The sequence below is a fragment of the Trachinotus anak genome, unplaced genomic scaffold (assembly GCF_046630095.1).
Source record: "Trachinotus anak isolate AG129_WGS33_773 ecotype Australia unplaced genomic scaffold, CSIRO_AGI_Tana_v1 ptg000010l, whole genome shotgun sequence".
Taxonomy (NCBI): Eukaryota; Metazoa; Chordata; class Actinopteri; order Carangiformes; family Carangidae; genus Trachinotus; species Trachinotus anak.
The window spans coordinates 4,358,626-4,385,021 of record NW_027273861.1 but is presented as its reverse complement, the minus strand read 5'-3'; the positions used below and the strand labels follow the sequence as shown (position 1 = coordinate 4,385,021).

Here is a 26,396-nt window from a genome sequence, read left to right as displayed (position 1 = left end):
GAGTGAATCCAGCTTGCTCCTGCTGTTGCTGCTGCTGCTGCTGCACTACAAGACGCTGTCAGCTCTGCACACAGACGTCTGAGAGCACAGCAGAAAAAGCCAACTAACATGTTCACCAAGGACTCAAACCATCAAGAAGACCGGACTGTGAGCAGATAGGACGAAGACGAAGAATTCTGATCAGCTGAAGATGAACTGCTGCCAGCTGTGGGGTAAGAACATGTTCTCACATACTTCTGTCTGCACTGTTTGTTGACTGATCATCCCTCATTCAGAGCAGTAACAAAAACAATGGACACCACAGAAACACTACTGTCTTTAATACTTGAGGTTTTTCAGCTGAGTGAATACCTTGAATATCTTTGCTAATACCTGTCAGTGTTTATGTGCTCAGCTGCACCCACACGTCCTGTATGCGTGCCTGGCTTCTGAGTGTGTGTAACTGCATTTATCCAAATATGTACACATACTATAAATGCTGCATGATCCCCCTGAAAGGCTGACAACTCATCATGTGCAGTAATTAACACACACCGTCTTATATCCATATATATATATATATATATATATATATATATCCCTTATCTATTTTGTTATATTTAAGTATCTAATTGTATATAGTATATCATTATCTATTATTTTTCTTTTTTTAAGTATTTGATACTCATTTGATTTAATACTGATGCAGTTTTTCTTTTGTTTGTACCACTAAAGGATTATCTTATCTTGTCTTATCTTATCTTATCTTTAGATATCTGATTTCTGGAGTGACAAACCGCCTCAGTATTCATTATGAGGCTTGTATCTGACTTCAATTAGAAACACCTTGAAGTCCATGACAGAGACCATTTCTGAAAGTGGACACAGAAATGTTCAGTGGAGAACAGACAAACACAATCTTGTAATTTTTGTTGACAGAATCCACCTCGCTCCACCTGCTCACTGGGAAAATAATAGAATGAGAACCATGAATTATTTTAATGGAGTTCTCAATGCGACATGCATATCTTTATAGCCAGAGGAGAGCTGCAGTCAGAGCCTCAAGAATGACTATAAAATGGCTTTTAAAAGTCTAACTTCTTATGCAATGATTAGTGTGTATATCTGTGTGTGTGTGTGTGTGTGTGTGTGTGTGTGTGTGTGTGTGTGTGTGTATGTGTGTTTGCATGCATTCACTTAATGTCCTCATGCACATGCACACATGCCTGTGTGTGTGTGTGTAAAGAGGACCATTTTAATAATGACAGCCATTTTATTAATGCTTACATCATTGCTGCAGAACGGAACTGGCGGGCGGGGTTTCTCTCTCACAGGACCTCACACTGGCTCTGTGACCAGTTCATTGCCCTCAAAATCAAAAACATGCTACATTATCAGCTCAACTTATTAGTGTTGTATGTGTGTGTGTGCGTGTGTGCAGACGTATTTGTGTGTCCTTCCTGTTGATCTCCTATGGTCATTGTGACACAGTGCACACATCATTTGTCTGATGTGCAGTGACAGATGTGTAATGACAAGTTGAACACGATGCAATGAAAAGAAACTTGTTTTTGATAACAGACACGGGGACGACCCTGCTCTGGAAACCTGACACACATTTTCCGAAGCCCCCTCCGACCAGAGACAGCCAGATGCAAAACTCATATTCTCACGCCCACATGGGCAAGTATGCAAAGAACAAGCATGTGTATTCATCAAATCCACATCTCTTACTATGAGCAATAAGTCAGGAAATATTTTCTTCTGGAAGAATTTGGTTCAAATGATTTTATTATTGTGGAATGTTTGATGTGGACTGAAGTGTGAAATCGCTATTTCACCTCTGCTGCATCTTCATCATCACTACTGTCTCTGATCTCATGGTTATTGCTGTTACTACAACTGAACATGATGAGAACATGTTCCTCTCTCCGTCTTTGTGTAACATAAATGTATGACAACTTATTCATCTTGGTTAGGTTCCCCTAACAGGAATTGCGCTGGATGTCATGTCATAACTTGGGAATGTTTTGGCAAAAAAAGAAGACTTGGAACAGGGACAAAGGTTTCATTTGAGGTCTTGCTCATGCAGTTCAGTGTAGGATGAGAACATCGTGTGTGAGACGGAGTCAAATAGCAATAGCTTCTCATTACAAGAATCACATCTGGTCTCATGCTGTACTTGATAACTAATTTGATTCACTGCTTTTGTTCTGTCTACGGCCATGACAACATCACTGAGTGTTTTATTGCCTTGTGAAAACTGATAACAGGTTCCTGTTTCTGGTCAGAACCTGTTTAGGAGTCTGGCACCACAAATTGCTGTTTCTGTCTGAGGCATAGACTGTATATAAAGAGGTCTGAGGTTTGTTTTTTTTTTCTCTTCCCCCTTTGCTCTGCAAACAAAACCCCTTTTTTTTGAGTAATGAGGCTAAAAGTTCAGGTCAGTGTGGTAACACACCAGAGATCTTCCATATTAGTTCTCTTAAAATTGTTGTTTGTGTTGACAGATTTGAAGATGTGGGCACTGATGGGAGTCGTCTGCCTGTGCCACTGTGTCTTGGGACAGCTGTTTGAGTCCAAGCTGAAAGGAGCGCCACGTCTGATCTGCAGTGTCCCTGGGTCACCGGGCCTGCCTGGCAAACCTGGTCCGAGTGGGCTCCCGGGAGCAGATGGGAATGTGGGTATCCCAGGAAGAGATGGCAGAGATGGCAGGAAGGGTGAAAAGGGAGAAAAGGGAGACACAGGTATAATATGAAACCTAAACAGATACAGCATCAGTTTATGTGTGCCTATAAATAAATACCACGCATCTGTGCTGCAGAAAAGCTGGAACAGTAACAGTTTTTATTATCTGACAGCTGGTATAAGCAGGAGCTGGCAAAGAGAGCATGAACTGATGACTTCCATAGAAAAACTACTTGGTTAGAAAATTATGCGTCAGACAAGCTAGGTTTCAAACAGCACCCACTGCAGGCTTAAAGATAAATGACAAATCCATGTAAACAGGCCTCAGGTCTCACACTTCCCCAAAAGGCCATGATCATCGTGGACAGACGGAGCAAATCTGTACTAGAAAACACTGTCAGTTCATCCTGTATATTTTTCTAACCAGGAACAACATAAAACCATTCTCAAGGTTGTCTTAGTAGATTTTTCTTACAGGGCTTTCAACCAAAACCCACAGCTTTCCTCTTTTGAAAAAATAGCAAATGAGGTGCCCGTGTGGCTTAGGAGCCAAGATGCTGAGCATGAACCAGCCTGGGACCTTTGCTGCATGTCATTCACCATATTTTTCTTCCTTATTTCCCATCGTCTCTCCACTGCACATATCTAAAGATAAAATCCCCAAAAATGATTTTAAAAAAGCTAGTGAGTGAATGTTGAGATTAGAATATTTGATCATTTTAACCTGTGTTTGCAAAGGCAAGAATGAAGTCCCATGCTCAAAAAATTTACAAAATGTACAAAAACACAAGTCAACAGGCTCTTGCCCTGGTCGTGCTTTTAAGTATAAGATCTAGGTAGTAATGGACAGAAGTAGCTTTCAATACATTAAAAAGTGAAATATAAACAAGACTGTGCCACAGAAAGAGTATAAATTGACATTTGCTCATTATAATATAAAAAAATATCAATGCTGGCTCTTGCTTTACCGTGCTGTTTTAATGCAAGTTATAAGTTATAAGGCGCACTGAGTTTCTTTCCATCTGGCTGCTGCTCCCTCATATGTCATATTTTATACTCATTGTTATAGGAGAGGCACTGCTGGCTGAGCCTATGGATCTAATCCACAGGGGTTTGCATGTGCGTGTGGACGTCCTGCCATTAATGTTTTCGTTAACATACCTTCAGGTTTTGCATTGCTGTAATTCTACCAAATTAGGAGATGTTACACAACTGGTTCTTCGCCCAAATGTAAACTGTTTCAAGTTTCCCTCAACACAAACAATTTATCAAGGTTATTCACAACTTGGTATAAATCTCTTCTTTTTTTAGATTATTCAGAAGGTAAATATTTCATGTGGGTAAAGCTGGCATAATGTTGCAAAGAGGTTTGGAAGGACTGTGTCTGTATCATCCAGCAGAAATACTGCACTGATATCACCTATGCAGCCTGACCTGCAATAAATCTGTCAGTGATAAATAAGTGTCACGTGCCTCTACAGTACTTTCCATTATGTGTGGAAACAGGAATTCAGACACGCACACCTCTCACACCTGAACATGAAACTACTCATTTAGCATACCCCACTGTACTTGCACGGACATACAGTATGTGACTCACAGTGTTTATTAGCTCCAGGATATTTAATCTGAGGATGTAATCAACTGGATATAAGACAGTTTGGATGAATGAAGCCAAAACTCTGCTGTTTCAATGTCAAGGTGGCTATGTTCCAAGGGTGACTCAATACATGTCACTGGGTGGGGAGTTGTATTTCCATTGACTATTCCTTCTATAGTCATACAAGTACATTTCAACAAGTGCGGAGCAGAAACTCCTACGGCAGGGGATTGACAAAAAGGCAATGCAAAAGCAAAAGCATCAGTAATGGTGCAGAAATGATAATCCCAACATGATTTTTCTGTTTCAGGGCTGAAGGGCAGAGTTGGCCCTACAGGTAAGATTGGAGAGCGAGGTGTCCGTGGCCCTGCAGGGAAACGAGGCCCTACAGGAGAGAACGGAGATGTGGGCCCACCTGGTCCTCTAGGCCATGAAGGAGTTAAAGGGGACAAGGGCCAACGAGGGCCACGTGGCACTGCAGGAATCTGCAAGTGTGGCAGCCTGCTGCCTAAATCTGCCTTCTCTGTGGGAATCACCAGCAGCTACCCAGAAGAGAAAACCCCCATCAAGTTCAATAAGGTCCTCTTCAATGAGGGCGGACACTATAACCCACAAACGGGCAAGTTTATCTGCGCTTACCCAGGCATTTATTATTTCTCATATGACATTACACTGGCCAACAAACACCTGGCTATTGGTCTGGTGCAGAATGGCCAGTATCGCATCAAAACCTTTGATGCCAACACAGGAAATCATGACGTGGCATCAGGGTCCACTGTGATGTACCTCAACCCAGAAGATGAGGTGTGGCTGGAAATCTTCTACCATGACCAGAATGGTTTATTTGCAGACCCTGGCTGGGCTGACAGCTTGTTCTCTGGCTTCCTTCTCTATGCTGACACAAACTATTTTGACCTACTGGCAGAGGACTATGCATAGAACCTGGAAAACACAAATCTAAACCAAAAACTGCTAGTCACTGTTGTTTTGACATGGTATGGTCAAACTATATTTTTATACAAATGTTCATACTGCTTGTAATATTATTACTATAGAGACTTATCTACTGATTATATAATTTGATAAAGCTTGAATATGTTTATGATTTATTTGTTTTGGGTGGGAGTCAATAACTTAAATAAACATTGTTGACAGGTTGAACTTGGTTTGTGTTTTTTTCTCTTGAAAAAAAGACACGGAACAGAAACATATGTGAGACAAAGATACGACAAAATGTAATATCAAAAATCAAAACGGTTCAGATAATTCCTTCGCATTTGCAATTGTGCCAAAAAGCAACAGCCAGAGAGGAGAATTCCAGGTTGGTATTGTGCAATGCGCGTTTGTGGCTTCTCGGATCCCGTAGTGAAGGCTTCCTTACGTCACTAACTTCTTTGATTGACAATCCGTCGGACGAATGGAATTCCAAAAAGGCTGAAGGCGGTTTGTCTGCACCGGAGCTTTTTTCCAGGGTAGGTTGAGCAGTAGTTTATCTCGTTACTAGGCAGCGGTAACGGCGGCGTTACTGAGGGAAAAAACTAACCTGGGCAAAAGTGACATGAGCACAGGGATGTATGCGCTGCAGAAACTTAGCCGGTTATAATACAGACTCGACCACAACAATAGTAGACATAGTGTGGCCGCTTTAGGCACTAGCTAATTATTGTAAAAACAACTATCATCGTCACGCTGGCCTCCTCAAGGTACTCGTTCCTGCCTTGGTTTCTTCCGTAAATGACTCTAATGCAGCTCTACGTCTCTCATATACCACTTTTAGCTAGCTAAGTTAAGCTAATGTTTGCGCCGCTTTAAGATAACTGGCTATTTCTATTCTAGTGACCTTCGAGAAAAACTGCGAAAGAAGGGGCGCGCTTTGCAAGAAACTTTGGTAAAAAACAAAAATGAGGACGACGTTCAGGTAAAGTTTATAACTGTCAACCTAAATAAATGCTGTTTAAGATGCTTTGCAACTGTGGACACCCAGCATCAAATGAACAAGAGCTCTCCTCGACAAGACTTAACATGACCAGGAGGAGCGGCTCACTTTATACACACTCAGATACACAGGCACAGAGATAAGAGGGCTGCTAACGCTTTAGCAAATGTAATTGTACTCAATAGGCTCTGGTACCGTCTACCAAGTTGGGTGAAGAGAAACGACACCCCCCAATGAAGGTTGGTGTGTGCTTTTTACTGTAGCCTGTAGGCTGTAGTTTCCCTCCTGCGTGTGCGGCTGGCTGCCCGACAACCTCTCAACTGCCTTCCTCCTGCCTATGAACCCTCTTTCAGCTTTCCTGTGCTGAATAGCAATCTTGATGCAAGTAGTTCTGTTGTTGTTCGTCTTAACTGTATGCTGTATGCTATACAGGAACCTCAGGACAGTGAGGAAGATCCAGGAGAGACACTGAAACGCACTTTACGGGCTCAGAGACAAAGGCGGAAGAAGAGGGTACATCTTCTTCAGGCACTGTTTAAATTATCCTTCTGTGATTCCCTGATTGTACCCAGCTCTAACAAAAAAAGTAATAAAACCTGCTTCATTTCTTGCTCTATATTAGCTGCTTGAACACTCTTCAGCGCAGGAGTCCAATGATGATGTGGAGGAGATATCCACCATTCAGCCCCAAAGTGAAGATGAGGAATCAGTTGAGAAAGCACCTGAGCCAGTAGTTCTGTCCAGACCTCCAACTGGTTCTCAGAGAGGTTGATGTCCTTGTCCTCACTAAATCTGCCTCATCTTTTATGCTTTTTGCACCTTTTTGATCCTTTGTTCTGAAGTGTATGGAGATGTTTCAGTTTCATTTCAACATAGTGAGCCAAACTTAAGAAAATGAATAAGTAAACAAATCTGAGAAGCACAACATTGTGTATAAGTGTCAGGTCAAGACAAACTTTATTATCCCCCAGGGGCAATTTGTAATGCAGCCAACAGAGAGTAAATAAATAGAAAATAAACATACACAAAATCCAGGACACACAACATACATATGTGGGTTTCTAGGGGGTAGATCATATCAAATTGTTGATGAGGCCAATACTGACTGGGACAAATGAAGATTTGTACCTTATAGAGATAGAGACTATAACTGCTGATGTTTGATAACCAGCCCCATACTATACTGACTAATGTATTTAATTGTCATTTCACGATGTGCTTCTGTCTTGTAGGTCTCTCCTCAAGAATTCAGTATACCGCAAGCTCTCAGCATTTAGACAACTTTGTGACACGACACTTGGAAGAGAAGCTAAGAGCAGCCAGAGTAAGCCCAATTTCCTTTTTTTTCCCTCACAAACCAACTTCAGGTTTGAATAAGGATTGAAAGATATCCTTTCCAAAATCCTACTGTTTTATATAAATGTATAATTACCAAAAAGTGCTGATGCATATTGAAGGGCCTCTTGTCTTACAGTCTAAAGGTGAGAGCCTTCAGCAGGAGGAGGAGGAGGCCTCTCTTGAGCCAGCCAGTCGCCTACAGAGCCTCAGAGACAGAGATACTGTAACAAGGTTTGACAAAGAGGTGAGCATCTAGCTCAATCTAACCATGATTATACCCCTGTAATACAAGCACATCCCAGTAGTGGAAGTTTAACTCCCAAAGTTTTATAGGTTGATTCCGACAGAGCTGGAAGACATAATGTCCCTCTGGACCTCAGCACCAGGGTCAAGTTCAGAGGAACGGCAAAACAAGTAAGGCTTAAGAGGAGAAATGAAATCCTTTGTGTACATATCATATGTATTATTGTTTTTATTTATTTATTCCTTTCAAATACAGGCAGAAAAGGGGCTACCAACTGCTGAGGAGGCGTACAATTTCTTCACATTCACGTTTGAGCCAGATCCACAAGATGTGGCCGAGAGGATTAGCAGGAAAAGACGAAGACAGAAAAAAACAGCTGAGAGGGACAGAGATGAAGAAGGAGGAAATGAAGCTGAAGAGCAAGAAGATGGTGAAGTAGATGGAGATAATCAAGATGAAAGGGAAGACCAGGTAACACACCAACTGTATTGTAAATAATTTGTCACTTGAAGGGTAGACTCTTCCAATTACTGACTGTTGAATAACACAAAACTGCAGCTTTATAAATGATGTGGAGGCTCAGCTCAGTTGGTAAAGCTGCCAGCATTTGCAGGCAATAAGAAATACCATTAAAACTTATTTACAGTGTGCACACATTCTCTGTTTGTGAGGGAAGTGAATAATTAACTTGAAAAAACACATTTTGATGCTTATCATGTGAGTTAGGACCATATTCATTACACATTTCATCTCTGACCATTTGATCTGCTACATTATCATAATACACATGTGTGTATCATGATTAGTTCCACCTGTTTTGAAGTTGCAGTTGCACAAGACACAAGCAGGTTCCAAATGCCTAATTTTCTTTGTCCCGCCTCAGAGAGAGGAAGCTCCTCTTGTGCGAGATGCAGAGGAGGATTTATTCGTCATTGAACAGTCGTCCCAAGACTTCCTGGAAGTGAGGAAAGCGGAGTATGTTGGGTACCAAAAACTTATTCAGCGAGAGAGAGACAGTCAGCTTTTCTTTACACCAAGTTTTCAAACAGGTATTCTGATTCACACCCACATCTCATATGTACTGCAGTGTCAGCTTTAGATTTCTGCTCAGTATAATAACTATCTATTTATCATGGTCACAGTTCCAACCTCCATCAAACTGCCTGAAAACATGAAGCCCCGCTATCTAGAGGATGAGGGTCTGTATGTAGGGGAGAGGCCTCCTGTATCCCTGACTAACGAGAACATTCTGGAGAACCGCATTTTGAAAATGGAAGAGGTAATCTTGGCCAACATCCTAGACAGCTCAACAATGTCACTAGGTCTGTACCTCCTGGGAATCCTGGGAATATGTTTTTTTTTTTGTTTGTTTTTTAAATTATTGTCATTTGTTAAGGGAAAGAGGTGGTTTGGCGATGATGGCAGGATCATAGCTCTGCCTGACCCCATAAAGGAATCATCCACAAGACCCCCTCTCTTCCACATGGAGGAGGACCTGGACCCTGCACTACAAACTGTATACAGGAAGGTCAGACACATGCCCACTGTGACTCTCTCTTCCATCACCCCATTCATTTGCCACATCTAAAGCACCGTGCACATTCATGCACTGAAAGGGTTGTGGCGCCCTCAGATTTGAGTGTTCTCTAACCCCTTTGCCATTTTGAAAAAAGCAGAAGGGCAGTTTGGCATTTGATACAAAGGAACAGGGAGGGGACAGAGTTTGTTAGCAGGGAATAGAGCAGAGGTGGAGGCTGACACATCTGGATTATCATCTCTACAGACAGTATACAGTCACATCAAAACTCCAAGTGGGAATTGAAACTAATTCAAGCTGTGAAGTTACCTTTGAAGAAGTGATGACATTAACATTAAATATTAGTTTTTATAGGCATTTGTTTTATTTAAAGAAACAAGAGAGTAGCTGCAGCTAATGACTAATCTCATTATCACTTAATGTGCTGATTATTTGAAAATGTCAGTGTTCATCACAATTTCCTGAAGCCACAAGAGATGCCCTCAAATAGCTTGTTCTGTTTGACCAACTGTCCAAACCCAAACATATTTAGCTTACTATCACATGAGAAACAAAGCAGCAAAATTAAATAAATGACCAATGAGAACTAGGTAGTGTTTTGTATTTTTGTCAATCTACTAATCAATTAGAATACTAATTGTTTAAAATCTAAAGAAGAGTTTGGTGACAAAGCAATAAATCTATAAACTGAGCTAATCAATTAATTTTTTTTTTTTGTCTCAGCTCTGGTGAAAACAGAAATGTATTCATGTTAATGTGTTAGGTGTGTGTTAATTTTTCAGTCCAATCAGATTTCATGGTCCATCTGCATTCCTATGAGAAGCAGTTAATTCTAGACTTTATTATTCACATATTTGGCAATGGTTTGACTGACAGTGGGGCCAAAATATGACAAATCCTAAATGAACTAATAAAGCAGGTTACACAGATCCATGGATACAGAAACAAGTCTGCATCCCCTCAGTATCATCAAAGATCCTCACATGTATTATTATTATTATTATTATTATTATTATTTTTATTATTATTATAAGTATTATTATTTTATTCAGGAAACAGGCATAGCTGTCATAGGTGATCAATTAGAAAACAGGGAGTATATTGTAGTTCAGTTGAGTGTTTATGGTACATTGTTGTCATGCATGACTTTTCATTACAGCACCCCGTGATTGTGCTATTAATCTTGCCAACAATTTCATGCTTCCTTTAAACTTGCACACATACTTAGACACAAGCATGCAAAGCATAGTGATTGCTGGTTTTCAGTAAATTGCATGATGGATGATGTTATTCAATCCCCCCCAGCCACTAAAGTCCAAGTATGCAAATCTGTACATCGCTGGTGCAGCGGATCCTGAGGGAGACTACCAACTTGATGTTGATGTCTCAGGACTCATCTTCTCCCATCACCCACTCTTCAGTCGTGAACATGTCCTGGGAGCCCGTCTAGCTCAGTTTTATGATCAGTACCTCACAAGGCAACACAATAACCTCACAGGACACCTTACTGACAAGGTAAATTCCAACAGCTGCCTGCTGAGCGAAGCCAGCATCACTGTAAAACTTCCTTACAATCTTTCCTTACATTCAACGCCTTAAAATTTTTCTTGTATTATTTAAAGAGGCCACATATATACAGTATCCAATGGGTTTTGTGTTTTCTGTCTGCTGCAGTTGAATGGATTGAGGAGAGCGCTGCGGAATATGCTTGAGGTCCACGGTGGGCAAAGCCTCACTCAGGCTATGCAGCAGAGGATATCTGAGTACAGCCTGGAGGTTCGGTGAGTTCCCTTAGATTGTCTCTCATCCAAGTCTTTTTCAGCCCAGAAGCATGTGCAGTATTTTTATCACTATGACAATGAATATTCCTGCTGTATGTTTAGAAACACCCGACAGCTGCGAGACAGTGAGCAGGAGAAAGACCGGACTCTGCTGAAGAACATAGTTAAAGTGTGGAAGGAGCTCAAGGCCCTGAGAGAGTTTCAGAAGTTCACCAACACACCTTACAAGCTCTACCTCAGAAGGTAGATCTCTTTCATTTACAGTCTTATAGAGTACAGTCTTATTGCTTCACAACTTCTAACAAATATTTACTGAACAATGTGTCTATTATTTTGTTAAAATGTCCTACATATTCTTGTATCCCTGTCACTAACGTGTCGTGTTCACATTTGCTCCAGAGAGAATGTAGACCGGGCATCAGATGAGCAGGAGTATGAAGATGAAATCTTGGCAGAGGTTGTGGAATTGGAGGCTGAAAGTGAGGAAGACTACCAGAGAAAGCTGGCAGAGTACAGGAAACAGCTGGAGGAGTGGAAGCTGTCAAGAAGAAAACAGGTGCCTACCTGTTTATTGTTTATTAAGCTTAGCTCACTCAGTGTCTAACACCTGGACATATTGCATGCTGCTGTACAAATAATAAATATTAGCTTCTGAGAAAAAATGACTTTAAAAGTGTGTATATTTTAATATGCATTGCATATTGTGTACGTATATAAATACATACTGATACCCAAGTTGTATATCTTGTGTGCACTGTTTTCAGAAAGCCAAAAAGAAGAAGAGAAAAAAGAAGAAGAAGGGCCAGGTACAGGGCGACACAGAAGAAGAAGATGAAGAGCAGGAGTTGAGTGAATCAGAAGGACCCGTTGAAGAAGGCCCTCCAAAGCCAGAGCCTCCTAATAAGCCAGACTTTGACTCTATAGAGCAGCAAGTTAGAGAGAAAGCCTCCAGGATACGCAGGAAACCAGGAGAGTCAATCCTGATCCCTGAGCTGTCGGCATCTGGAAACATCACAGCCAGTGAACTCTGCCCCAGGTCTGAGCACAAACATGGAGAAAGTCTGGATTTTTTTAAACAGATTTTAACTTCACTTCAGATTCAATTAGTAAACTAATAAGAGTTGAAAATGTGAAATGCGTGGAAATACAGAAAATGAATCCACTTCTGTCACAATACTGCAACTCGAATTGTGAAACAGCTTAATTTGTATTTGAAACCAGTGAAATTATCTCATCCCTGGCAGATTTTCTACTCGTTTTGAGAAAAGTGAAATGACAACACTCAGACTTACGAGATGGACTGCACTTTCATTGTGGCACTGTGGATGTTTTTCATCACTTTTGTTTTCTCTTTGTTGTAGGGCTGAAACGGCTCGAAGAGAGGATGTTGCAAGGCGCTCTCTTTTCATCAAGATCCTGTACAATGACAAAGAAGTTTCCCGAACTGACAGTCGCTCCCTGAACACTGATTTCAGAGTGCACTTTGGTCAGATTTTCAATCTCAAGATAGTCAACTGTCCCCAAAGCATTAATTTGCAGGTACAGTACAGAAATATTAAGTGTGCTACCACTGATAGATGGCTATAGGAGCTGTATTCTTTTCTCAACATTTCTGCATGTGTGTGGTTGTGCACTGTTTGTTGGCAGGTTTTTGAGGAGATTGGATCATCATGTTCCCTCCTGGCTGAAGTGTTCGTCCCAGTACCAGAACCCTCAGTCCTGACGGGCAGCGTACCTCTGGAGGAATTTGAGTTTAGCAGCAACCAGAGAGTGATGTTCGACCATGAAGGGGTTGGAAGTGGTAAATGTCTACATTTGACGCCAGCTCAGATCTGAAACACTGTCACTCGCAAATATCAAATATCATTATGATATTTCAGTAACACAGCAACTTGTCATTTCACTGATCTCAGTCCCTGTCCTCCTGTCTCTCATCTGTCTCTTACGCACTCTGTGTGCCTCGTCAGATGTCCCCCTCTCCTTCGAGGCTGATGGCAGTAACAAACAGACCCTGCTGACCTCTGGTAAGCTGTCGTGTTGTGTTTCTTGGGGAATTGGGGAGGATGATGTACCACTCGCCCCTCCTGTGTCTCAACAACCTGGCGGCATACACAGGTATTATCACGTTAAAGCACATTATTGGAAGTTTTGCATTCTTTAACCTGTGAACTACAAACCCTGTATGAGTTACATTAGGGCTGAACAATTCATTCAAATATTATCAAAATCTCAATATGGCTAAGTGTAATATCCAAATCAAAGGAGCTGTAAATTCTGTGTAACAAATGTGTGACAACAGATCATTAAGGAAACATTATGGTGCCACAGAGACACCACAAGATCCAACAAAAGTCACATCATCATCATTTTTACATTTTTCAGTGAAAGTGAAAAGCAAAAATGACCATTCCAACTTTTCTCTTGACTCATATCGCGATTGCTAAATTATTTTTTGCATATCATTCAGCCCTCATGTACATCCCTGCAGACCATTTTACAGAGCATACCACAGGTGACTTACAAGTGCATTTTTCTACTCTCTAACCAGCCTCCAGTTTCAGTTTATATCAGCATGTTATAACCTTGTCGATTTGCTTAGACTTGAAACTTGTTTAACAAAGGTAAACAATCTGGTGACACTCGTAGTTTTATTTTTGCAATCTCAAGGCTCATTAATTGTTGATGCAAATAGGTAACTCATAGTATGCTTAGGAAAATGGTCCTTAGTCATGTATAATGTTAACAGTCAAGGTAAATCACCTTTTTGGTTCCTAACGTCTGTCAATAAACATCGTAACACATGACCCAAGAACACTGTAGCTTTTACTAACATCACTCACTTTCTGTTTTTAGTGGTTTGGGCCGTCTTGATGCTGTCACATATATCGGTGCATCTGGACTCTATGACATGAAGAAAATTGGGGAATGGGCCACACAGTCACGACTGGACCCCAACGATCCAAAAAATGCTTCCATCATGCAGCTGCTAAAAGTGGGTACCAGAGTCCAGTACTGTGCATAACAAGGAAAGTCTCACCAACCCAGGAGACTTCAAGTTTCTTGGTTCTGTAACGCAAAACTTTCTTTCTTTGTGTCTGTGCTTAACCAGGTGGCCAGTAGTGGAGAGGTGACAGCTCCAGAGTACTTCCGTCTGGAACAGCTCCAGGAGGAGTTTAACTTTGTGACCGATGAAGAGTTGGAGAGGTCCAGAAGATTTCGCCTGCTTAAACTCAGGAGCCAAGAAGTTGCAGAGTTTCGAAATTACAAACATGTTCCTGCTCTGGAAAGAGAGGTCACTGATAAGGTGTTCCAGGTCAGCTTTCCAAATATTTACATGTTGTAGAAGATTATGGATATGGCAGAATGAGGATGTATTAGCTCTCTATGAGGCAATTTTTTTTATTTTTATGCCTCCACGCCAGTGACACGATATCATAACACCTTGAAGGAACTTTTTCAAATTTGGCACAAACGTTCAATTGGACACATAGGTCATTGTGACCTCACAAAATACAGTTTTGGCCTCTTGAATGTGACATGTTAAGAATATCTTGAGGGTTTGCTTAGATTTGGCACAAATGTCAAAGTTCAAGGTCACAGTGACCTCATGGTCTTATGAATACAATATATCAGAAACGCCTAGAGGGAATTTCATTACATCTGGAACAAACATTCACTTAGACTCAAGGATAAGGGTTCTGGCACTGGATGCATTGCGTGTGCATGACAGCTGCGAAACGTCTTGTTTTTCATTTTGCCGTCCATGCTAATGGATTAGATCACACTGCCTGTGTGAGATGCACATCGCGTGATCTAGAAGTTCGGCGCGTCGCCTTTTTTTCACTCATGATGCACAGCAAAAAAAAGACCTGTTGATTTCATTTTGACATCATACCAGCAATATAACACAAAACGGACACCTTCCACTGTAGTCCCTATGTCCAGGCTGAATCTGAACATGACACAGACGTGAAAAAATATAAATATATATTCTTTAACCATTTTAGTAGCTGCATGCAGAGACACTGACATTTTACTGACATTTTCTGTTCCAATGAGAAATTCATTAAAAATTAAGATAAATTCAACATTCAAGTGTCCTACAAAGTCTGTGTAGACAGAAAGAGCTGACAGTGGCAGAGATGCAGCCAGTGTGAACACACACACGCGTCTCTTTCCGTAGCAGATCAGCAGCAGCAGCCACAAGGCACACGGCATCCTGTGTGCCCCTGGCGTAAACTGATGAGAATTTGGTGTTCAATGGTTAAGGTCACTGTGGCCTCACAGAACACATTTTTGGCCATAGCTCAGTGCTGTAACTCAGGAAGGGGAGATTGTGACCATATTTCCTGCAACTTGGCTGGTTGGCAGCAGTAATTCTAGTTTTTTCTTTGTTTGAAATCATTTCAGGAGTATGAGAAAAGACTGAAAGACGGAGAGATTATTGACACCAAAGAACATCTGGATTCACACAGAGCTTTAGTTGCCAAATACCTTCAGAAGGTGAGCAGACACATATGATCTAAACATATTTCTAATCCAGTATTTGGCACGTAGTAGCACTAAGTTTAGCATATTTTGGCTTTTTCCCACAGATCCGAGAATCAGTCATCAACAGATTTCTTCTTGCCAAGCATCACTACCTCCTGTCGGACTTAGTGATTGAAGAGGAGATACCAAGCATTGGGTAAATACCCCTGCGGATATTATTAACTAATCTTTCACAGCTTTTATGTTTGTCTTATGTGTTACAGTAAGAATATGTCTTTCTTGTCAAACACTAAATACTAGCAAAACACTGAGAGCTTCTTCCTTTGTTGTCATCTATCATTTGTGTATACTCCACACTTATTCCTCCTGTCACAAAGAATTGAAAAATTACAATGAGTGCCTGAACTCTATGCTTCAGTTGTAAAGGAAAAGATTAGATAACTTGGATTACCTTGAACTGTGGCCAAACCGCCAAATCAATGTATCAGAAAGAGTGATCGGGCCTATATAAACCACAGGCTGATGTAAGTATGTTTCTTGGCCTGATGCTGCTTCAGTTTATTTGATCCTGAGCTCAACACTGCATTCCCCTGGCTAATGCTGCTTTCTGGAACCGTTCAAGGTAGTGTTATAGAGCAGGTCTCGCAACATATGGACACGATAAGAGAAAATCTGAAATTAATTTCAGTCTTTGACGTTGTTTGAGCAGATTTACACACAGTGATGTACGCCATCGCCACTTACGCTGTTGGGTGTTACTTTGCAAATTTTTTATTGAGGTGAATGTTATAATTTTTTTTCTGTTCCATTTTTTGATATTCTTCTGCTGTGCATTTTTAACAGTGGTGCAGGTCCTGGGTATGTGCTTAGAGCTTCTTTCTTTTTCTACCACCACCCGTGTCTCTGTTTCTCCATTTAGTTTGAACCCCAAGTACCAACCAGTACAGTAGTCAAAGTCAACCTTTTGTAGTATTCAGTCCCTTTAGGAATTTGCAGAATATGGATTGAATTTTTTATGGTTTTTAACTGTAAAACTTGAAGAATCACTAAATGTTACCTTTAGGAACAAAAATATTAGTGTTAGACATTAGACTTTTTTTTTTCTGCAAATTTGACAGTTTTGGCTAATTTGAAATGTGTTCATCTTGCCTTGGCTGCTGTGATACTGACTTTACTACAGAGTGTAACAGACCAGTAGTAGTACACAGTAGATACATATTAAGCAACACAGTATAAACCAGTTTTCACCTTACTGGTCCCATTTTTAGCAGCTCTTACTGTGCCATCAAAGGTCACACGAGAATGACATGTTGAGATAAACATCACTATTGTGACTATAGAATTGGAAATACCTGGAGGGACTGAGTACTGTTGGTGGTAATACTTCCATCCCACACCAATGGAAAATATTTGTGATCGGTCAATATAACTTACTTGCATTCAGTCTGATGTCAGTTTAAAGGAACGGTTGAATCAAGGTGTTTGTTGTGACGATCAGGATTCTGGGACTCAACCTTTTCAAGCTGGCTGAACCCAAGCGGCCGTTGAAGCCTCAGAGGAAAGAAAGAAAGAAGGTGACGGCTCAGAATCTATCAGACGGAGACATCAAATTGCTGATCAACATCATCCGGGCCTATGACATCCCTGTCCGCAGACCCCAGAGCAAGTGAGTGTTCAGCGCACCTAGTCAAATTCAGAATACATTAGAACAGAATGAAATCATTTGTCCGCGGAAACGTCCATAAAACTTTCTGTTGTGATGATTTTACAGGACACCAGAGACAAAGTTGAACTTTTATTTGTTTTTGTTTCAGTAAACCAGGACAGTCGCCTCAGAGTGCCATCCAGGTTGGCTCTGATTGGCTCCTCAGCCAGGTACAGTACACCTCAACTGTACTGCAGAGCTGGCAGCAATGTAATCTGTGTGATCATATCTTTATCTATGTCTTTTGTGTGTGCGTGTTCTGTGTGATGTAGGTACAAGTGAGGCCATTTGTGGAGGTTTCCTTCCAGCGCACCGTTCTTCAAACAACCACAGCAGATGGACCAAACCCTTGCTGGAACGAGGAGCTGCAGCTGCCGTTCAGGTGAACAACAGTGTACTTCATGTCTTGACATGTGTCTGGTGACATGTAGGTTTAGGTTAGCACCAGTACATCCAGTGGATTTGAACTTATATACATACCTGAGACAGTATCAGGAATATTGAACGAAAGTTGAAAGTTCCTAGTAATTTTAATGGGCATTTAATTCATTTAATAAGCTAGCTTTATTTGTAACCTGGCCTTCTTCTCTACAGTGCCCCAAATGGTGACTACAGCACAGCGAGCTTGCAGTCTGTCAAAGACGAAGTCTTCATCAGCATATTTGATGAGGTGGTTTATGAAACTGGAGTGGTGAGTAAAGCACTGACTTTCTGTCACAGTGTTTATGTGAGGACATGCTCCTTTAACTGCAGTATTTTGCTTCTCAGAATGACGCAGACAGAGGGAAATCAATACACACCCGCACAGAGAAGCACTGGTTAGGCTCTGTCCGGATTCCCTTCAGCACCATTTATTCTCAGTCCAGGGTGAGAGTCCTTATTGTGTATTTATTAGCAGATGCATTAACAAGAAGACACACTGACTACCTGCTCTGCCCACTAATTATTTTTTCATTTCCACCTGGCAGATTGAAGGGACATTCAAGGTGAACACACCTGCAGTGCTGCTGGGGTACAGTAAGGAGCGCAGCCATGGCACGAATGATGGTTATGACATTTTGCGGAGCCAGAGCGAGGGAGCTTTTATCGGACTGTTCATCACCATCGAACCCCAGCTGGTGCCTGGGGAGTCTATTAGGGAGAAGGTAAGTCAGGTCCATGTGCTGACCTCAAGGATGGACTGTCTCTGCTTTTTAGTTCCCATTCTGCATCACTGTGTGCTAGTTTATCTCACTTCATTTATGTCTGTAGATTTGTTTCTTATTTTAACATATATGTTCACATCAAGTTAATTTCATATAAGTGTATATTTGTGACCAGATCCATGTAACATCAGTGTATTCATTTTCTCTTTTGTTTGTCATCTTTTTGTGTCACTTACTTGACTTTGCTCTGCTGCATGTACTAGATAAAGGAAATTAAGGTAAAAGTCCATTAGAACACTCATCCTCTTTTCATCTCATTCACCTGTTCATGACCACATTATTCTAAAGGTTTATTTATTAATCCACGTAGTGTTGACTTGTATTTAATCTAACTGTGACCTTCTTGTGCAGTTTGACAGCCAGGAGGATGAGCGTTTACTGCAGGCTTCAGAGAGATTTGAGAGGGATGCAACACAGAGATACCCGGACCGACCCTGCATTACAACCGTCATAGACCTCAATGGGAAGACGGGCTTCATCACACGTTATATTCGACCGCTCAAGCCCCCACAAGAGTTACTGGATGCATTCCCTAACAACCCCCAGGAAGCAACGGTCAGTGTGATTGAAATGAATATAAAAAAGGACAGCTCAATTGCGCATATTCTTAATAACATGTATTCACTTACTCTCTCTACACAGGCCCTGGTCGCCCGGTTTGTCTCGCTCATCCCTTCTCTGCCAGACAGAGTTTCGTTTTCCAGTGCCTGTGACCTGTGGAGCACCTGTGATGTGAGTGAACACTCTTTGAGATATTGTGATTGTAAGAGGGAGGCCTGGAGAATGCCCGTCTGACAGCACCTCGTGTTTTCTCATCTTGTTTATAGCAATTCCTGACCCTCCTAGCAGGAGATGAAGAAGAACATGCTGTACTGTTGTGCAACTACTTTCTGTCTATGGGCAAGAAAGCCTGGCTTGTAATTGGCACTGCTATACCAGAGGTGGGTAACATTAACTTGTGAAACATGGCTCTACTTTTTCATCGGTAATGAGGTTGAAGATGTTTCTCAGGTATGGACATGTACTTTATATAAAAACAAAACTAGGTTAAAACATAGTATATGACTGGAGTGTATATGGTCAATGTGTGAAATTGAGGACGTAATTGTGGAACCGCTGATGATAATGACATCATCATGTTGTATTTACCTTCTGCCTAGTGTCAGCTGGTTTCAGCTCTTTATCTGTTTGCTTCTCTCCTCTTCTGTGCTCACATGTACAGTATTTAGATTAAGCCGATTTCACAATAAAGCTGTTCTCATTTACATGTTTTTCTGTTTCTGTTGTCAGACAATGGAACAAGTCAGTGACTGAAACACGACCCACTAAGACTACATGTTAACTTTCAAGTTATTTCTAAGCTGCTGCTAAAATCCTGATTTTATAACCACAACATTGTCTGACACAATCACCAAACACACAAGTTATAGACAAAGACTGAGCTGTGATTTCAGCTATTTTTGCTGTAGATGATCACTCAGAAAGAAAGTGTTAGAAGCGAATCTTTCCTGTTTTGTCTCTCACGCAGCACTCCGTCAGTCAGTGACCTTCATGTTTCTAGGGCTGACTGCTGTTGTAGTCCAGCCGATAGTGAGGAGCTTTTGAGGCCTTCAGTGTCAGCACTAAGCTTTCTGACCTTTTTATTTCTTAGGGACCCACAGCGTATGTCCTGACCTTTGAGCAGAGCCGCTACCTGATCTGGAATCCCAGCAGCGGTCAGTACTATGGCCAGTATGACACCTTCTGCTCCCTGCAGACAGTTGGTTGCCTGGTCAATGCAGACAATGTGAGTGAGGAGAAAGCAGATCATTAAATTAATTGTTTACAATGTGACTTTTCTAATAATTTCCTACTGTTTGCAGAAGTTAATGTAATGTTCTGTGACTTATCTAGGTGTGGTTAAATGTTCAAGAATACACCTCACCAATGAGATTGAATTTTGACATCACAAAGGCCAATCTGTGGAAGCCGTTTTTCTCCCGATCCTTCTCCCACCCTGGGCTGTCGAGTGTGCAGGTGAGTGTTCTGTGTTTCTCTGTAGTCTTATAGTAAGTTTTCTGGTGATATCATCCATGTTTATACTAAATCTAACTGCCTTTAGCCAGAGGAGCTGGTATATCGGCGCACGGACAAAGCAGCTGCAGCAGAGCTTCAGGACAGGTAAGCTCCGGCAGCTGATTTAATTAGTTACACTGTGTCATGTCGATTTTTTTCTTTCACAACACATAAGACAAAACACATCTCACTCTCCACAGAATTGAGAAGATCCTGAAGGAGAAGATCATGGAGTGGCGTCCTCGTCACCCAACCCGCTGGAACCGCTACTGCACCACCACCCTGAAACAGTTCCTGCCCAAACTGGAGCTGAGTGGGGGGCGGGACGTGGCTGAAGGCCACCGCCACGAGCTGCAGAGCCTGCTGGGAGACAACAGGGTAAGTCTGAAATGGGTGTGACCTTAAAACAGCTACTACACTGAGTCAACGTATGATATCATCAGTCATCAGTCTATCTATATCAATGACAGAATATTCTGTGATCTCATCCGGGCAAAGTTCATATCATAAAAGAGGCATATGTTTCTGTTTAGATTTCAGGATTCCCCCTGCATCTGCCATTCTCAGAGATTCGGCCCATCGTAGAGGCAGTGTACAGCACTGGAGTTCACAATATTCAGGCATCAAATGTGGAGTTTGCTCTGGCTGTGTACGTGCACCCCTACCCTAATAATGTCCTGTCTGTGTGGGTGTATCTGGCCTCACTCATCCGACCATGATACAAGAGACACTCATCCCCACCGTGTATCACTGTGCTGCTTTTAGCCTTAACAGCTGATGACATTACTCACAATGTGTTTGCACACTATTGTGCAGTATTTCATATGTATAAAATGTAAATGTAAATATTGATAATGTTTAGTAATGAGTTTGATATCTACATATCTAATCCAGTCACCTTGTATTAAATCCCAACTCTCTGAACTTTAGTGTTGCTTTTCTTGACCTCGTCTGAGGTTCTGAAGCTATAGCATGTGTTGCTGTTGTATCAGACGGAGCCAAAGGTGTTTCAAATATATTCCATACATGGAGGAACAGAATGTTATAAATATATAGGAACACCTTACAGTCTAATCTGTCAAACCCGACTCAAGAGTAGACAAAAGAGGGAAGACCACACAAGTTAGAACTAAAAATAAGTTTATTGCACGTAACTGAAAAAAAATTAATCTCAAGACGGTAAAATAAAACACAACAAAAACAAACAGGATAGAGGCCAGGGGAAAGGGAGAGGCTGGCTGACCTGTCAGTGTAGTGCAGCCAGAGCAGGTGAGCTGAATCTCTCTGATGACTGTACTCCATCCATCAGGCTCCTGCAGGGCAAGGCCTGCTCACAGGGTCTTCACAAACCCTCCACTACTAAAAAAAACTTACCATTCAGTTAAAAATCCAACAGCTCTGACCAGCTCAACAAAAACAGGATTACAGTCTTTACATAAACACGGCGGAGCTGTATTTTCTCTGTAATTAACTGATAACGCGGTATGCTGGGCTATTGAAATATGTTTTCCACTTGTCACATTTGCAAACTTTACGATTTGTTTTTACACAGGAATTAAAATGACTAACTACAGAGCTTTTGAAGCCAATAAATCCTGCTGCAGAATGAGCAGAACTGTAGTTGGCCAATGACACAGCAGACTTCCCCCAATCTGAGGGTGAGTATTCCAACCTCTGTTTAGATTGGAAACTATAACTGCTGTGGATGGAGGGTCACTTACCTCAGATGCCTTTGTTGAGGTATCAACACATCTCTGCCCCCACCTACAGTGCCTTCAGGAAGTATCAGACCCCTTCACTTTTTTTTTTTTACATTTTGTTTTGTTGCAGTCTCATGCTAAAATCATTCCAATTCATTTTTCCTTATCAATCTACACTCAATACCCCATGATGATGAAAACAAAGTTTTAGAAATAGCTGGAGACATCTGGAATAGCTTGCCAGATTCCACACATGGTAATTCTACTTATATCTATTGTGACAGGGTTTTCTGTGCTGCCCATGAAGTTCTGGGACACACAGGTGACCTCTCTCACCACCTGCAGACTGTATGTAGTCTGTCTTTGTGTGATTACTGCTCCAGGTTCATTGTCACTGCTTCTGGCTGCCATGTAAAAGGCAGCAGCACTGCAGCATAACTTGCCACATTCCTCAGTTTACAGGAAGACTTCTTTATTGCAGAGAATGGAGACACATAAGAGTATCTACACATTTGGTGTGTAGATAATAAAAAGAATCACTGCTCACTGTCACGCTGTCATGACTTACTGGGACATTTGAATACACCGCAGCCATTGTTTCTGTCATTAGTAACACCTGTGCTTTTCTTCTATGACAAGTCAAAATGTCTGCTGTGAAAAAAATCTTTGGTCGGTCATTAAGAAGAACACGGCTCTCTCACTTTACAATGAACCAACAAGTCTGCAGATATTAAGGCTTTCTCCTGCTAAAAGAATTCCAGTTATGCATGCACCTGCTCCAATTTGTTCTCTACTGAAATGATTTGTTCTACTGCGCCCTCAGGTGGTGGGGGACTGACATCCTGGAGGAGTAGCTTTTTTATATAAGGTCCATAATTCTTACAGGAAAAGTGAATTGACTAATTGACTAATTGAAACATTTTTAATATGAGAAAGGATTGGGGTTGAATATCCTCTTTGCTCCATTTCTCTAATACACACAGTTTACAGGTAGATCTGTATAAAGCATGTCGTATTACATATTAACCTGCTGAGGGCCCCAAGTTTACTGATGGTCCCAAACCGATCACCCCCACTTCCATTTACCCTCACACTCAAACCAACAAGTGCTCCAAAACTGGACCAAGACTGTCAGGCTCCAGGTTTCCTGTGTGTTCGTTTGATTGTGATAATTTGATCAAATACAACGTTGTTTATTATTTATATACCAAGAATCCTAATACGGACTAAAATAAAGAGATTAAAACTAGATTTTTCCTTAAAGGCAATAAAGAGCATGGTATTAGGTTTAATATACAGGGCCCTCTCAGGGTGGTGGCCCTGGAGCAGTTGGCAATGTTTCCCACTTATAATCCAGCCTGGCATTCAGGACAAAATAAAACTTTAAACCTATGATTAGCACTATACAAGAAGTGCAGTGATTAAGTATAACTGTATAACTTATTTTATATATAATGAAAGAATTAAGTTGAATATCTTGTATTTGAAACAGATAAATTACTCTGCTCTGTTGTCTTAGTTCATATTCTGTAAAATACCTTGCGGTCCCACTGTGTTGTGACCAAGTTATTTAATAAGAGATGGTTGAACTGGACTCACGCATTATTCATATAGTGGAGTGTACTGACTGGTTTGAGGAAAATAACAAATTATTAATATGATCATTTATTTTTCTAGATGATAATTCAGACACAGATTCATATAAAAAGACATTTAGGTTTTTATTCTGCATAATTACTAAAGAAACATTAAAGCAGGTTATAACATTAGTATATTCATATATTAATATAAAGAGCCCCATAATATGAAGACTAAAACTTAATGTTGTGGTAGACAAGTGTGACTGAGGACAGTCAGATGTAGAAATGTCTTCATAGTTAGATCTGGGTTTGATATCAGGTCTTTTACAGGTTGGCTGATGAAGCTTCAGATCACTGAGGTGAGATGTGACTGAACAGACGGTCCAGGATGAATGGGACACCTGTCTAGCAGCCAGGTCAGCCAAGTAACCCAGTAGATAGATGGTCAGATAGATATATCTGTGTATGTGTGGATCCACAAATACAAAAAGGTGTACTGTAAGTATATTATAAGTACTATAATAACAATAACTAGTTATTGTATAACTAGTAATATAATCTTTATATCATATATGATATAAAAGATTCTTAAAAGTAAAGGACGTTGGACGACCTGCTCTATCTCCTGAGCCACAGCTGCCCCATCTATCAGGAGCAGGGTGTTCCGTGAGCAGGCTTGGCGTGACTGCGATTGGCCCATTGTGGCTTGAGTGTTGAGTGTCATGCCACTAATGCTACGCCCCCGGTCCACGACCACGTCACAGGATCAAAGCTTTTTTTTTATATATATATATATATATATATATATATATTTATATATATATATATATATATATATATATATATATATATATATATATATAAAAACAGGATCGAAGCTCACTTCAAAGCAATTCCAATTGACACGTCACTTCCTGTAAAACGCAGGTATAAACAGGACCACACCTGACGAAGGAAAGCATTTAGAAAAAGCAGAATAACTGCAGTGACCCACTGTGTTCTTACAAAACCAACTCCACATCACATTTAGACTTACAACATTTACATTTATAGTCACATTGACATATTTTTTATCCAAAGCAACCTACAAGTTAGGGACGTCACTAAATCTTCAGTTCCAAAATGCAATCGCAGATTACCACAGCCCCCAGAGATTTTGAATCCCTCCGTGACACCCTCCTCCGAAAACACAAGGTGCTCTGTCTCAAAAATAAAGCTCTTACAAGAGAGAAGGAGGAGTTACAGAAAAGGATGACCGACCTGATGCGCCTGGAAGCACAGGACACCATCAGTGTCCCTGAAATAAAAGACATAGATTTCCATGTGCAACACACCACCCCTGAAGACTGTGAGTCCTTCAGCCAGGCCAACCAGGTCCTTATCCAAAAAAACGACAATATTTCTGAAGAGATAAAAGCTCTTCAGAAGCAAATCAATGACCTGATCAGCCAGAAGACACAGGTCACCAGCAGTGTCTCCTCAGAAACCACAGCCACTGAGTTTATTCAAAGGTACAGACAGAACCGCAAGTTCTGGATGGAAAGAGAGGCCATGGAGCAGAACAAAGGTCAGTTGGAAAAGAGTGAAAAGTTGAATCTCCCTAAAATGGAAGAAAAGGAAACTCAGACCTCAAGTGAGTTTAAAGACATGGAGAATGCCTACAAGCTCCGTCTACAAGAGAAAGAAGCCTGGGAGGCAAACAAGAAACAACTGATGCAACAGATCACCGTCCTCACAAAACAAAGGTCTGAAATCAAGGCCAAGGAGCAACAGGCCGTGAAGGACAAGGAAGCTCTACAGGAGCAAATGGAAGCAATTATCAAAGAGGCAAAGATGAACCAAGTGGCATGGGAGGAGGAGAAAGAAAACTTACAGAAAGAGATTGTGACCCTGAAAGAACAGAAGTGTGACTCTGAAACGAAAGCAAACGAGGCCATGCAAGTCAATGAAACTCTGCAGAGGGAAGTGCTGGAGCTTCAGACTTTGCTCCAAAAGGAAAAACAACAGAGTGACATTGATGAGATTAGGGTCAGGGCTCACACGTGGGAGAAGAGACTGAGAACAGAACTGGAGGTGGCAGAAGCAGTTCATAGCTTTGATGAGCTGCTTCAGGAACAGCTTCAAGAAAAGGTAAGGGTGCTAGAAGAGAAACCAGCCAGTCTGGAGACCATCAGTTTAGGGGAGCCCAGTTTACCAAGTGAACCTGACACACTTCCACTGTGGCATAGGTTCGTGAGGTTCTTCTTCCCAGGGTGGAGGAGGCAATACTCAAGTGAGGAAACATTTGAGTATGTGGACCCTTGGGAACAAGCCAGAGAGGAGACCCCACCAAGACCAACATTGCCGCAGAGGTTTGTCCCACTGGAGGTTTGATGTGATCATTGTCTGGTGATTCTGTATCAGATGCATTTCCACACAGAAGGGTTGGTTGGTAAAAAGGCCTCTCTCTCTCTCTCTCTCTCTCTGTTCAAGGTGTTGTATTGACATGAAAGTTTTAGAAAAACAATGTTGCCAAAGCATCAAAATACAAAATGACAACACCAGGATCAATATTCAT

The 26,396-nt window shown here is 41.2% G+C and overlaps 2 protein-coding genes across 3 annotated transcripts; both read left to right on the top strand.

Annotated features, from left to right (window-relative positions):
• The first annotated feature begins 16 nt into the window (after positions 1–16).
• LOC139626615 (complement C1q tumor necrosis factor-related protein 7) lies at positions 17–5,424 on the top strand. Its single transcript, XM_071487018.1, has 3 exons — positions 17–212; positions 2,490–2,726; positions 4,578–5,424. Exons 1-3 carry the CDS (start codon positions 191–193, stop codon positions 5,204–5,206), a joined length of 888 nt encoding a protein of 295 aa, XP_071343119.1. The 5' UTR covers positions 17–190; the 3' UTR covers positions 5,207–5,424.
• Positions 5,425–5,746: 322 nt separating this feature from the next.
• Positions 5,747–21,488, top strand: cc2d2a (coiled-coil and C2 domain containing 2A). 2 transcript variants are annotated; one of them, XM_071487007.1, is made up of 39 exons: positions 5,747–5,970; positions 6,104–6,185; positions 6,389–6,442; positions 6,636–6,716; positions 6,826–6,970; positions 7,436–7,527; positions 7,678–7,785; positions 7,875–7,955; positions 8,041–8,256; positions 8,669–8,834; positions 8,928–9,064; positions 9,182–9,313; positions 10,628–10,837; positions 10,997–11,103; positions 11,206–11,346; positions 11,503–11,659; positions 11,868–12,139; positions 12,465–12,642; positions 12,751–12,904; positions 13,071–13,218; positions 13,957–14,095; positions 14,213–14,416; positions 15,514–15,606; positions 15,699–15,790; positions 17,093–17,260; positions 17,409–17,469; positions 17,572–17,681; positions 17,894–17,990; positions 18,068–18,166; positions 18,268–18,444; positions 18,708–18,722; positions 18,856–19,059; positions 19,147–19,236; positions 19,332–19,445; positions 20,156–20,290; positions 20,398–20,520; positions 20,606–20,664; positions 20,760–20,937; positions 21,093–21,488. In XM_071487007.1, the coding sequence occupies exons 3-39, from the start codon at positions 6,437–6,439 to the stop codon at positions 21,276–21,278; spliced, it is 4,875 nt and encodes a 1,624-aa protein (XP_071343108.1). In that variant the 5' UTR covers positions 5,747–5,970; positions 6,104–6,185; positions 6,389–6,436; the 3' UTR covers positions 21,279–21,488. The 2 variants fall into 2 exon arrangements, with proteins under 2 accessions (XP_071343108.1, XP_071343109.1); XM_071487008.1 differs by lacking the exon at positions 18,708–18,722.
• The last annotated feature ends 4,908 nt before the right edge of the window (positions 21,489–26,396 follow it).

Excerpts from the sequence above, each read along its gene's own strand:
- LOC139626615 (XM_071487018.1), top strand. The coding sequence starts at position 191 with ATGAACTGCTGCCAGCTGTGGG. Across the intron at positions 213-2,489 it reads GAACTGCTGCCAGCTGTGGG|ATTTGAAGATGTGGGCACTG; the intron begins GTAAGAACATGT and ends TTGTGTTGACAG. Across the intron at positions 2,727-4,577 it reads GGGAGAAAAGGGAGACACAG|GGCTGAAGGGCAGAGTTGGC; the intron begins GTATAATATGAA and ends TTTCTGTTTCAG.
- cc2d2a (XM_071487007.1), top strand. Across the intron at positions 17,470-17,571 it reads CTGATTGGCTCCTCAGCCAG|GTACAAGTGAGGCCATTTGT; the intron begins GTACAGTACACC and ends TGTGTGATGTAG. Across the intron at positions 20,665-20,759 it reads GCAGCAGAGCTTCAGGACAG|AATTGAGAAGATCCTGAAGG; the intron begins GTAAGCTCCGGC and ends CACTCTCCACAG.